The sequence below is a fragment of the Sorex fumeus genome, unplaced genomic scaffold (genome assembly GCF_029834395.1).
Source record: "Sorex fumeus unplaced genomic scaffold, SorFum_2.1 ptg000066l, whole genome shotgun sequence".
Lineage (NCBI taxonomy): Eukaryota > Metazoa > Chordata > Mammalia > Eulipotyphla > Soricidae > Sorex > Sorex fumeus.
Window position 1 is genome coordinate 145,639 of NW_026606123.1, and position 13,719 is coordinate 159,357.

A 13,719-nucleotide genomic window follows, 5' to 3' on the forward strand; every position below is an offset into this window, starting at 1 on the left:
CGAGTCATGTGAGAGGAGCTCAGTGTGACTGACACAAGTCATGTTAGAGAAGCTCAGTGTGACTGACATGAGTCACATGAGAGAAGCTCAGTGTGACTGACACAGTCATGTCTGAGAGAAGCTCAATGTGTCTGACATGAGTCATGTGAGAGGAGCTCAGTGTGACTGACACGAGTCATGTGAGAGGAGCTCAGTGTGTCTGACATGAGTCGTGTGAGAGGAGCTCAGTGTGACTGACATGAGTCACATGAGAGAAGCTCAGTGTGACTGACATGAGTCATGTGAGAGAAGCTCAGTGTGACTGACATAGTCATGTCTGAGAGAAGCTCAATGTGTCTGACATGAGTCAATGGAGAGGAGCTCAGTGGGTCTGACATGAGTCATGTGAGAGGAGCTCAGTGTGACTGACATGAGTCAAGTGTGAGAGAAGCTCACTGTGGCTGACATAAGTCATGTGAGGAACTCAGTGTGACTGACATGAGTCATATGTGAGAGGAGTTCAGTGGGTCTGACATGACTCATGTGAGAAGAGCTCAGTGTGACTGACATGAGTCATGTGTGAGAGAAGCTCAGTGTACCTTCATGAGTCATATATGAGAGAAGCTCAGTGGATCTGACATGAGTCATGTGTGAGAGGAGTTCAGTGGGTCTGACATGAGTTATGTGAGAAGAGTTCAGTGGATCTGCCATGAGACTAGCAGTTCTAAGCATCCGGACCTGCACATGCAGATCCTAGGACACTTTTTGATCACTACTCCCTTTCCTGTCCCCTCTAATTAAAGGGTTCAGAGGAACCTTAACATAAAGGCAACAGAAATAGCATAAATTCACAGAAAACACAGAAAACTGCCAGAAAGCAGGAAAATTCATAACCCCCTTGCACTTCCTTGAGGTCATAGTTGTTAACATTGTTGAATCCCTTTGGACTACTTCTAAGTCAAAATTTGGCACAGTTGAAGCACATGAAGCATAAATCCTGCGTTCAGCTAGCATTAAAACAGGCCACTAACTGCTTGTTTGTTTTTGGTGAATATTGTGTTTGGGGGGCCAGAGTCTTCTCCTGGCTTGGTGCTCAGGGACCCTCCTGGTATAGTCAGGCGACCATAATTCCAAGTGCTGGAGACCCAGCCTTAGTTGGCCACATGCAAGGCTACCCGCTGTACTCTCTCTAGCCCCTGTTTTCTTACTTGCTTTATCATAATGGTTGGAAAATATTTCAACATATGAAATATAGTTATACTATATTATTGTATTATTATAGTATTATTATTCTATACTATAAATATAATCTTGAACAACTAAGTCTTGCCAACTAAAAGCTAAAGACAAGTATTTTTGCATTGTAATACAAGATTATTGTACTCATGGAATAATGTAAGCTAGAGAAAAGAAAGCATTATCAAGAAAATCATAAAGAGGGTCCACAGTGACAGCACAACAGGTAGCACTTGCATGTGGATGACCCGGGTTTAATCCCTGGCACCCCATATTGTCCCCTAAGCCTGCCAGGAGTGAGTAGTGATCCCTGAGCACTGCTGGGTGTGTCCCCCAACCCCAAAAGAGGGAGAGAGAAATCATTAAAAAACGTACATTTGCAGTTTTGTCCTTTATTTATCAATACCTTAAGTTTATGATATCTGCTTATAAGATCCCCATAAACATAGGCCTACACAGTTCAAACACTTGAAGTACATGGGTCAACTGTGTGCGAACAGAGATACCATAGCTTGCCCAATGGTCTTCTCTCTCTCTCTGTCTCTGTCTCTGTCTCTCTCTCTCTCTCTCTCTCTCTCTCTCTCTCTCTCTCTCTCTCCCTCCCAACCCCCTACCCCCATAAAACTCCCATGGCTGAATGCAATTCGTGGCTTTTGCACTAGTACAATGGGTAGGTTGCTTGCAAACAACATAGGCTCAACTCTCTGGCACTCCAGATGTTGCTATGTTACTGTTGAACATGCAAGGTGTGACCATGGGGATACCTAGTCAAGAATATAGGGAAATCTCTATGTTCATTTTGCAAATTCCTGTGAATTTATAATTATTTCAAACCAAAAAAGCAGTATTTCATTTAAACAAGAATCCCTACCAGGACCAACCCTTAACCTACTACTGAGTCACATCACACAAAGTTTGAAGCTTTTGCAGCAGAAACAATGTCCATGGATAGTTTATGAAACAGAACAAAACTGCCACGTCCATACCTTTGGGTTAAGCTTTGTCAGGTCATACTTCTTCTCTGAAAGGTTTAATACCTGCAAAAAATTGAAACGTATAGAAATGTAATTATCGTGAAATAAACACAAAATAGAACAGGCATTTCCAGGTGGCAAGAGAAGTCTAGCTTGCCCAGGAGCAACCCGGCACAAGCAGGGGCACAGAGCACAGCCTGCTGAGTCACCAACACGCACAGCCGAGCAGGGCGCACGCGCCAAGCCCGGACGAAGCACATCCTGAGCGAGCTAAAGAGAAACTCATGGGAGCATGAGGGGGGTAGAAATCCAGCTCCAGGCCCCCGTCACTTCAGAGCCAGATGCTGATCAGAGTGGAGAGAAGCCCCAGCCATGGCGCCACTAAACAAGGGCCCCAGCTTCCCTTCTGAGCGGGCCTCATCCTCTTAGCCATGGTCTGAGGGGGATTCACTCTCACAGGCTTCGCAGCTCAGGAGATGCACAACCCAGTTTCAGCCTTTCTTTCAAAACAGACCATGATTCTCCCTCACAGGACGGTGCAAGGGCACTCTGGCCCCAAGGAGGCCCTGAATGGTCTGGAAAGAACTTTGGCCGACCCTAGCCCAGTACATGGCAGCCCTGGGCCCTGCCAGGGTCTCTGTGGACTGTGGGTGATCAGAGTTCTGTGGACTGGAGTAGGTGACTACCCAGGAAGGCATGGGGGTGGGGCAAAGTTCTAAGAAACAGACAGTGGAGACTCAGAACAGGGCCGGGTGGGCCTTCACACACGTCCTCCTCCCAGAGGAACCCAGGGCCACAGCTCTTCCAGCCGGCCATGGTCACCAGCTCAGGCCCAACAGAGGCTGCAGAAGTCTGACAGGGCCATGCAGTCCTCTGGGACGAACATGTGGACAGAGGGGGAAGACGAGCTGCGTCTCACAGGGAGGTCAGGGCGGACCGAAGGCTGACTCACCCCACAGGGATCACCACACGAGAAAGTGAGCAGGACAGTGCCACCGCCACCAGATACCAGGTCTTCCGGGGCACACGTGGCAGATCCTGGCATGAGACAGCGCCCTCCACACTGCTCCTCAGACCCATGCACTAGCCACCGGGTTCTGGGACACTCACATGACCCTCCAGTTACAGGAGGGAGGTGGCACTTTGCCTGCCAGCCAGGGGGACAGTCTGAGGCCGTGTGCTGGAGCTGGGGAAGCAAGACAGGGTGGGGGTCCCCCACATGGTGATGGTGGGGCAGCCACATTGCAGAACAGTGACGCTTCCCTGTCACGTCCAAGGGGACAGGAGTCCCTGCACAATTCTTGGTGCACGCCAAAACCCTGCAAACGCTGCTGGACTCAGAGGTCAGAGGTGGGTGGGCTGCAGTCACCCCCACACGGTGCCTGGGGCGAGGGCAGCTAATACCTGCTCAACCACCGTCTCGGCCACGGCCCCCACTCACCAGGTAGTTGTCCCCATGTTTGGACCTCAGCATGCGCGTGACCTCCTGCAGGTTATGCAGGTAGGACTCCTCCGAGCAGCCCGCAGGGAAGGACACGGCAATGATGCGCTCAGTGATGTAAGTGAGGTCCAGCTCGTGGCTGTTTTCCATGGTGCAACTCAGAGCTGGCAACCTGGAGAGAGGGACTCTGTGAGACGGGGCCAGGAGCCACACAGGACGTGCAGGTCACCATCTCTGGGCACAGGGCAGGGGACACGCATCAAGGCCTGAAATTTCCTCTCTCAACTGTTCCTCCCTCTAGAGGGAAGAAGTCTTCATTTCCTTCAAGGCTCAGCTGGGACAAGGCAAGCCAGCAGTCAGGAAAACTAAGAAGAGGCTGGCCAGCAAGCTGCGGACTCTGGGCCAGCCTGGCCAGGAGGAAGGTCAGAGCAGTAGCCACAGAGCACCTGTCCCAGCTTTGAGTGTCAGTCAACAGCTGCAAGAAGCACCTTGGGGAGAGGAAATATGCCAGCAGAGACAGACCAGCTTGTCCACCTGCAGCTTGAGGGGTGAGTTTTGAAGCAACCACAGGAAATGAGACCCCCTGAGGCAAGCGGAGCAGGCAGTGGAAGGACCCTCACTTCCCTGGGAGAGACACTTACTGACGAGCTCCGGGCCCAGAAAGGAGTAAGAGGAGGACGGATACCGCTGTCAAGAGCAGAGGAGTCCCAGGGTCTGGGAAACCATGGCTACGACCTGCAGGGCTTCCCGTCCTGCCGCCCTCAGCACAGGGACCACAGGTTCACTACTCAGGCCCATATCTGCAATGCTCCAGGTGGTGGCAGGACAAAAGGAAAATGTCCAACCCATGACAATCACAGCCACCATTAAATCAGAGGGATGCATGAACTTTTCTCCAATGCACCCCTGCATCTGAGTTTTCTCTCCCGATGAGCCAGACATGGAAGGAAGCCGGTTCTGATGACATTAAAAATCAGATCAAGGGCCCAAGCAATAGTCCAGTAGGTAATGCACTTGCCTTGCACGTGGCCAACCTGGATTTGATTCCTGTCATCCCATTTGAGCACCATCAGGAGTAATCCCTGGGTGTAGAGTAAGAAAGAAGTTCTGACCACCATTGGGTGTGCCCCACCAAAAAAAAAATTTTTTTTTACTCTGAATTTTTGCACAATGAGCTAAAAAAAAAATGGATAATGTCCCTGATGGCAGCCCTTCGGGGACACATTCTTCAATTAAGAATCTAGTAGAACCTCCTCCCAGAATTTTCTTCTTCACAATCGAGCCATGGCAGTATAGCTGCTGACTGGAAGACAAGATTTTCCCACTACATGGGGCATATAAGAGCAGGAGGATGCATCCGCCAGGAAAAGCAGCATGAATATAGTGTGTGATGCCTCCCAGTTACTTTTTATTTGGGGGATTTAATTCAGGGCCTTATACATGCAAAGCAAGTGCCCTACTGCTGAACTACACCCCAATTAATTTTTGAGATGAAAAGAGAACTAGATTATCAAATAGTAGTACCTAACTCTAAGGGTAAATTCAAAGCCAGAGACAGGAGAAGAAACTGGGTCAAAGAAACAGACACACAGACTCACCTGAACGGTTTGTGACAAATGAGAGATGCAGGTGGCAGGGGAAGCCGCAGAACCTGCAAACAGCAAACACGATCATTCAGATGTCCCCATCGCCGGCCAGTCACACACAGCAGGTCCCATTGAGAGGGAACAAAGGCAGCTGCTGCCGGTTTAATCATAAATGGGAACTCAAACACTCTGGCTGCTGCCGTGGTTATCACCTGCTAGTGTCCAGAGCAAATGAGGATATTCAGCCCCGAGAACTGAGGACCTCAAGTGACCCAACGCTATTAACTAGCAGCTGCAGAACAGACTTCTGTGGTAACACAGTGAGGACAGTTAGTCACTGAGCACAGGCAACTGTCTGTCAGACTCGGGAGATCTCTGTCAGTGCTGGCACCATCAGCATGACTATCGATCGAGTTCACCTGCAAGAGGATTCTTGATTATATCTACTCATTCTGTTTCAAACCTTAACCAACAAGGAGGCTGAAATGATAGATTACATGTCTCTTCTGCTCTCACACCGCTGTGCATGCACGTGTCTCCATGTCTAAATGGGCTACATCATGCGTAAAGTCCCATCCTGGCATTCAGATGATACCGAAGTGTGGTTCTGGCCACTGTCTCAGGAGCTGCACCAGCAACTGTGTGAGTCAGAGTCAACTTCCACATTTCAGAAGGAAGGGTGAGGGCCTGTGAAAGCAGGCAGGGCAGGAGGACCCCAGAGAACCTCCACAGGCCTTGATGCCCTTCCGCCCACCTGCCTCCTTCCTCTGCATTCTCTGGGGAATTCCCTCTAGGCCACTGTGTCTGTGGACCCTGCGTCTGGACCATCCTGAGTCCACACCCAGTGAGTGATCTGAGTTAAAACTGCAGCAGGACCTGAGGACGCTGGCTCTCCATCCCCCACCCCCATTCCAACCTGGACCTCAGGACCCTTCTCAGACATAACCTCGCAGTCCTGACTTCACTTGGAGTCTCCAGGACTCCAAGAATATGAAACAAGGGAAAACGACAGGAAACCCAATGCCGAATGGAGAGCGATGGTTTTCCTGATGCCAACACAGTCCACACTTGGCCAGACCATGTCTGAACCAGTGACCTGAGACAGTACTACACAGAAGGGCTGGCGGGAACATCCTCCACTCACAGACTGGCTCAGTGCCTCCTCACACCATGGACACAGCCGGCCGTCTTCCACATGCCCAGCAGGACCTCCCAGGGCCTGTCACAGTGGCACTGGGGCTGTGCAGCTCAGTCCTGCGGTGTGGACCTCACCTACCACAGCTCCCTGCCCCCAGACAATAGGAGCAGGTGCTGCCCTCCAAGGGTGCGGGTCCCCCAAACTCCCATGGCCACAGTCCCTAGCAAGCCCGTAGTACTGAGGGCTGCCTCACAGATTCCGCTGACCTTCTCAGAGTTCAGCTCCAAACCTTTATGTCTCAGAGCAGAAAGACAATGAACAATGAGATCTGGCTGCAGCTACTGGAAAAGCAAAGATAAAATATAAAAAGGTTTGCTGTTGGTTGGTTTTTGGGTTTTTTTAAGAGTTTGTAAGGGCGTTCTGGCTATGACATCTGTCACCCCATCAGTCGCTAGGGTGGACTCGGCTGCTGTCTCCCTCCTCCCTGACCACTCCAGGTGCTCTTTCCCCAGCTGTGCACTCGGCCAAAGAGCTCTGAGCACCTTCTCCAAGAATGACTTGGAATAATAACCTGAGACATGCACCAATCTAATATCTTAAGGACAGCCTGACAAAACAGATGAAAAGCATTTAAAACACAGGAAGCAGGTGACTTGGCAATGCAAGCATCATTTTCTGGGAAAATCACTCACAAAATTCATCTATATTATTGGACAACTCCAACCCCTCTCCCTGGAGCTCTGGAACAATCAAGATGCCTTCTGCGACCTTGTTCAAAGAGGTAGTTTCCAGGGCCAGATTTACAACTGCACCAAGAAGATGCTTGCCATGCTCTTGGCCAGCCTGGGTTTGAGTCCCCACTGGCACCGCATACAGCCCTGAAGCACCGCCGGAAATGATCCCTGAGCACAGAGCCAGGAGCAAGCCCTGAGCAAAATGGGGGTGGCCAAAAAAAACCAAAATGAAACAAAAAATAAATAAAAGAAGGTGGATTTTCAAGGAGCTTCAGAATGATTTTTAATTGATTTTTAATGAGGGAACAGTAAGTCAAATAAGTTGTGAGCCTCTGGTCTATATGAACAACCCTATACACTGGACAATTGTTTATGGAACAGCCTCAGATTTCCATCACATGCCTGGATTAAATGAGTTGAAGGGATCCAACAGGAAATGTCACAGCTCTGCAGATAATGGTGGTTGTTACCAAAACCGAGTGCCAATACTAACCAAAGGCCCAATTATTTCAGAGACAAGAGTTGATAAAGAATTCATCCAAGTGCTAGCCCTGAAGAAACCAGAGGCAGAGAACACTGGACATCGAAACTAGCCTGTCTCTGGCCCTCTGAGGGCAGCCATGGGCAGCTGGCAGCAGTGGCTCAGAGGGGCCCCCGTGCTCCTCAGGGGAAGGGTCAGGGTCTTGGCCACTGCAGGGCTGCAGGCCACCCTTCTCAAAATGACTGTACTTCCTCCTTGACCAACACAGTGACCATCCAAAGCCCCGATGTGCCTGTTCATTACACTCAGTCTAGCCCAGTGTTTCAGAACCAGTGTCTCTGGCACAGACCCAATAATGAGTTCGATTGGCCCTCTGCGCCTAGCCCCTGATTTCCATCCACACCACTGTGAATGCAAGATGCCCCAAGCACATAATCTGTAAGGAGATGAGCACACAGCATGAAACAGCACATACCACTACATTTCAAGCAGACAATGACCCCCAGAGCCACCCTTAACTATTAACTAGCTCCAAGGGACTTGATTCCATAATTGAGAATTTTTCAAATCCTCTGGCCTGTTCAGGAAGAAAATGCAGACTCAGACCCACCAAGATGTGCAAGTATTAAGTGCCAACGCCAAGCAGGAGAGAAGCCAGCCACACCTCAGAGTGTGAAGGGCCTCCAGGCCCAGACCCAGCACCAGTGATATCCAAGGGTTTCCCAGTCACTCCTGACACTGCCGCAGGTGAGCTGCAAGGAGAAAGTGGAGTCACCTCCCAAAGCTTCCTCCACATGCCCTCTCCTCTCTCTGCCTGAAGGCTCACCCGAGCCATTTTTGTTTTCCTAGTGTCCCCATCATTATCTCACAGATACACAACTCTGCCTGCCTTCAAGACAAAGCACTGGGTAGCCTCCAGGTTCCCAGAAACGCCAGCACCCAGGAGAGCAGTGAAGAGGCTTTCTCAGGGCAGTGTCTGTCCTGCAGCTGTCCCAGAGCCCTGAATCTTCCCTGGAGATCCCTGACTGTCCCTTGCCCCAAGAAGCCTTGTTCAGTGTGCCCAGCATGGATGGACATCAGCTAGATGAACGGAGATAATGAAGCAAATCCATGCACGCAAATCCCTACCCATGCTCGCATGCACTAGACGCACTCAGAAAGCCAGGCTGAAACTCCCGCTCCCACTTCGTTTCCTCTGCAGTCACACAACTGTACCCTAGGTCAATTCCCACCATACAAACAAGCCCTGGTTCCAAATGAATGCACATGAACCATGCACAGTAGGAGTGATTCTTCAGCCCATCACACCTCTCAGCCCCATTCCCCTGCCCCAGTGACAAGAGCTGGAACTGCCAGCACCCACTGCCTGATACTCATGTTGGCAAGGCCTCACATGGTCCCTCTGTTGGGGCATGCGCCCCTATCGTGGAAGGAAGAGCAAAGGGGCTTATGTGCTGAGAGGGCATTGCAGGCAGGGCTTGTGCGAAGGCCCTAAAGTGGGACTGGCTGCTTCTCGAAAACAACCTGTGTGCAGGAGGGACCACTGTCGTCAGGACAGGCCCAGGAAGAGTAAGACTAAGGGAGTCAAAAGGGGCCAGCCCACCCACCTTCTCAGCAGGAACCCCACAGGACGGAGAGAAAAGCAGTCCTGCACCCTTTTCCTGCCCTCTGGCTCCTCATTCCATAGCAACGGGCAGATTCCTCAAGCCAAAGGGCCTAGGTCCCTCCAGCTACCCAGTTGCATACCAGGGTTCCCTCTGGACTCCCTCTGCAAGGTGATCCCCACCCCACCCCCATACTGCTGCTAATAGGTGAAGGTCAGCAAAGAGTGCCCCACCTGGTTCCACGGAACACCCTGGAGAAAAGCACCTCTGCTGAACCCCAGTTGAAGGAAGTATCCTTCAGAAAGACTAAGTTGTCTCAATCACACAGGAAAGGCACTGCGGCAACTTCTGACACCAAACTATGGACACTTTTCACACCAGCCTAGCCAGTCCTGCCTGGTCTGTGCCAGGGTCAAACCAAATTGTAACGTTAGACACCCAAACTTAAGGGGAGCAGTGCGGCCGAGTCAGGGGACGGAGCAGCCCCTGCCCCTTCGGAGTCAATTTCTGACTGAAATCCCCTCACAGGAAACAATTTTCATCAGGGGATTCATCTGGAAACCGGAACAGTGTACAGGAGCCAGAGCTGCCTGGCTGAAGCCCACAGCTGTCCAGAAAGCTCTGTATGCCCTCAAATAACAAGAGACACCGCAGGGCCAGGAGGAAGAGTGGGGCCTTTGCACAGCCCTCTGCAGAGCAGGAAGGTAACAGGGGCCTGATGTCTCTGCTCACCTTTCCAAGCACCGCCGCTCTGGGACAGCCCCTGATACACATGTTTTACTGAAACATGTGCCAACTGACTCGCAGTGATGAGAAGCTTACACCCAACTTCATGGAAGACGTCTAAGAAAGTCGCTATACTGAGAGCCCAGAGCGGCAGGTGTATAAGAAGGGCTTACGCATCCAACCCAGGGCCCACTTCTCTGCAGTGACCACCCCAACTAGAAGCACCACACTGTCCTCTCGCCTGATCTCCAGATGGGGTGCACTGCCCACGTCTGCCTAGCTGAGCCTCCCTTCCCCTGTGTTCTTTTTGGTACCTGCTTATCACACCTGTAGCCTCTGAAGGTGCCCAGAGGAAAAAAGAAAGGATAGAGGAGAGAGCAATTGCATCCAGACCTGCACCAGGGAAACCAAGATGGCACTGTGGCTCCATGCGCTTCATTCGGGCGCCAGCAGCAGTGGTCACAGCAACGACAGGCCTCCTGTGTCCTCTCAGGTCCAGCCCCAGGCACCAGCCTCCTCTGATGTAAAACATCTCTGCTCCAAGCCTCTACCTGGGAATAGTGACTAGCCCGAGGACTGACACAGCTTTGAAATCCTTTGTTCCTTTTGAAGGCTGGAGTGATAGCACAGCAGTAGGGCGTTTGCCTTGAACACAGCCAACATGGCTGACCCGAGTTCGATTTTTCCACCCCTCTCAGAGAGCCCGGCAAGCTACCGAGAGTATCTTGGCCATATGGCAGAGCCTGGCAAGCTACCCGTGATGTATTCGATATGCCAAACACAGTAACAACAAAATCTCCAATGGAGACGTTACTGGGCCCGCTCAAGCAAATCGATGAACAACGGGAGGACAGTGAGTTTTCCTTTTGAGGTACAAAGTGATCTTTTTGTTAGAAAAAGACCACCTAGGTTTTTAGTACAATCTGCTTTCATTCACTGGTTAAGGTAGGTGAAACACTCACCCTTGAATGATACAACTCTCTGTCACTGGCAAAGGTTTGCCCATCACACACACTCTGGAAAGATTCTGTGGGTGCAACACCCAAGAGGAGAGAGAGAACAAAAGGGAATGCCCTGGCTGGAGCAATAGTATAGCGGGTAGGGCGTTTGCCTTGCACGCGGCCGACCCAGGTTCGATTCCCAGCATCCCATATGGTCCCCTGAGCACCGCCAGGAGTGATTCCTGAGTGCAAAGCCAGGAGTAACCCCTGAGCATTGCTGGGTGTGACCCAAAAAGAAAAAAATAAAAGAGGAATGCCCTGCCACAGAGGCAGGGTGGGATGGGGAGGATGGGGGGTGGGAGGGATACTGGGATCCATGGTGGTGGGAAATGGGCACTGGTGGAGGGATGGGTATTCGATCATTGTAAAATTGAAACCCAAGCACAAAAATTTGTAAGTCTACAACTGTACCACATGGTGTCTCACAAATAAAAATAAAAATGAAAAAGATTCTGTGGGTGTCCCGGGTCAAAGGACAGTTCTACAGTGATAGCCCTTCCCATAGTGGGTCTTCATTAACCCTTAGAAAGGTACATGGAAACAACACAAGGTGTAGCAGGGGCTCTTGATGAGAATCTGAGTTTCAGGGTGAACCCAGAGCCTCTGTAGGAGGTACAGCACCCTATATTCACTGAGCAACCTCTTAAAGAACACCATGCAAAGCTCTTTAAGGAGTTGAACTCATCTTTCAGACCACCCATGTTTATCTTCCAAAACCACTCCTTCCACTTTTACCTTTCTCTCTACCAAATAACGGATCACTTTTACCTTTCTCTCTACCAAATAATGGATCCCGAAGCATTAAAGTCAACTGACTGAGTGAGTTGAAGATCCTCTTTCCTCCCCTAATCAAGATACTTGGAATTTTGAGTGAAAGTATATGGGAAAAGGGTGATGAAGGACAGGTTTAAAATTCTCAATGTGCATTTCTCTTGATAATGGAGCGGCTTTTATACCAGAGGCAGGACCAGCATCAGAATTCTGCAGCAACAGCTGCCCCATAATTCACAATTTTGCAGTCCTGGAACACAGACCCTTCCAGAGCAATATTTCAAGAAAAGGCTGCAACCACCAGGAGATTCTGTATGTTGACAACACACATTTCTCTTAAGAGAGCTGAGGCAGGGGAGGGTTGTACAACAGGTAAGGCACTTTTATGCAACCAACCAAGCTTAACCCCCAGCACTGCAAATGGTCTCCCAAGCACCTCTAGGCATGATCCCTGAATTCCTGAGGACCCTCAGGAGTAAGCCTTGAACACTGCCAGTTGTCCGGATTCCCACCCCCACCCCACCCCCAACAAACAAAATGCATGCTTAGCTGGGTGTAGATGAAAGACTGCCTTCGAAACGGGGATCCAGTGTCACAGGGGATCCAATTATGTATGAACATCTGGCCAATCCTGCCCAGGCCATGCTGCACAGACACAGGTCGGGAATCAGCACAGAGAGTCTCAGGCCTGGATCTCCAGGTGGACTTTCACTGACATATCACTCACAGGTATCTGGGTAGATTATTTTTGTCATTTTTATTTTTTTATTTATTTTTATTTTTTTGCTTTTTGGGTCACACCCGGCAATGCACAGGGGTTACTCCTGGCTCTTCACTCAGGATTACTCCTGGCAGTCCTCAGGGGACCATATGGGATGTCGGGAATCGAACCCGGGTCGGTCGCGTGCAAGGCAAACGCCCTACCCACTGTGCTATCTCTCCAGCCCCTATTTTGGTCATTTTTAATGATAATTCAATTTTTTTCTTGATAGCACAGCGGTAGGGCGTTTGCCTTGCACGCAGCCAACATGGCCGACCCGAGTTTGATTCCTCCGCCCCTCTTGGAGAGCCCGGCAAGCTACCGAGAGTATTCGATATGCCAGACACAGTAACAACAAAGTCTCCAATGGAGACGTTACTGGGCCTGCTCGAGCAAATCGATGATCAACGGGAGGGCCTTTACCTTTTTACCTTTTTAAATTTTATTTTAGGCGCTTCAAAGCCTGGCAAGCTACCTGTGATATATTCGATATGCCAAAAACAGTAACAACAAGTCTCACAATGGAGATATTACTGCTGCCCGCTCCAGCAAATCGATGAACAAAAGAAGGACAGTGCTACAGTGCTATTTTAGGTGCTGAGGTTTGCCATGCTGCTAATGGGAGGGCACTTCCCCGCCCCCACCGCCCCCCACGCTTTCTCCTGCAGACCAGGTCTCTGGTTCTGCTGCCTGTGGGCAGCTGTTCCCCTACCATACTTCTCCATATCTCATGAGTCTCCTGCCCCCGCGCCTGGCTGTCCTCACCGGGGCCTCTTGGAGGGGGGAGGGTTGAGTTTCTCTCCCCCCCCACCCCAAGCAGAGCCCCAGCAGCTGAGGACCTCTGGAGCCAGCCACGGCCATGCTGGGACCACTCTCCACACGTCCGGACAGGCCTCATGCATGAAAGAACTGGCAGAGGAACCCAGGCATGCGGGTTCCGGGGCAGAGATCTCCAAGTCTGCTCGGATTGGGACTGGGCCTTCTCCACCCAGACCCCCATCTTCCAGCAGGTAGGCATCACACCCACCAGCTGCCACCAGCGCCAGGTTGGTTCCATCAACGGCCAACATGCAGAGACTATAAAACCCAGCTCCTGGAAGCACGTGGCCGCATCTGCGGCCGCGCGACATCTTATTATTTTATTTTTCCTTTGGAGAACCTGGCAGGCTACCAAAAGTATCCTGCCCGCACGGCAGAGTCTGGCAAACTTCCCATGTCATACTCAATATGCCAAATACCAGTAACAATGATGGGTCTCCTTCTCCTAACCCTGAAAGAGCATTGAAAT

General features: G+C 50.8%; 1 protein-coding gene across 1 annotated transcript in view; it reads right to left on the reverse strand.

Moving 5' to 3' along the window:
- LOC130036800 (pre-mRNA 3'-end-processing factor FIP1-like) overlaps positions 1-13,719 on the reverse strand; it is a 144,551-nt gene that overhangs the window by 13,387 nt on the left and 117,445 nt on the right. Inside the window, exons 4-6 of the mRNA XM_056128693.1 lie at positions 5,229-5,281; positions 3,631-3,802; positions 2,202-2,252 (exon numbers count right to left, since the gene is read on the reverse strand). Of these exons, the coding sequence (XP_055984668.1) occupies positions 2,202-2,252; positions 3,631-3,780 (201 nt within the window). The 5' untranslated portion in view covers positions 3,781-3,802; positions 5,229-5,281. The remainder of the gene's footprint in view (positions 1-2,201; positions 2,253-3,630; positions 3,803-5,228; positions 5,282-13,719) is intronic.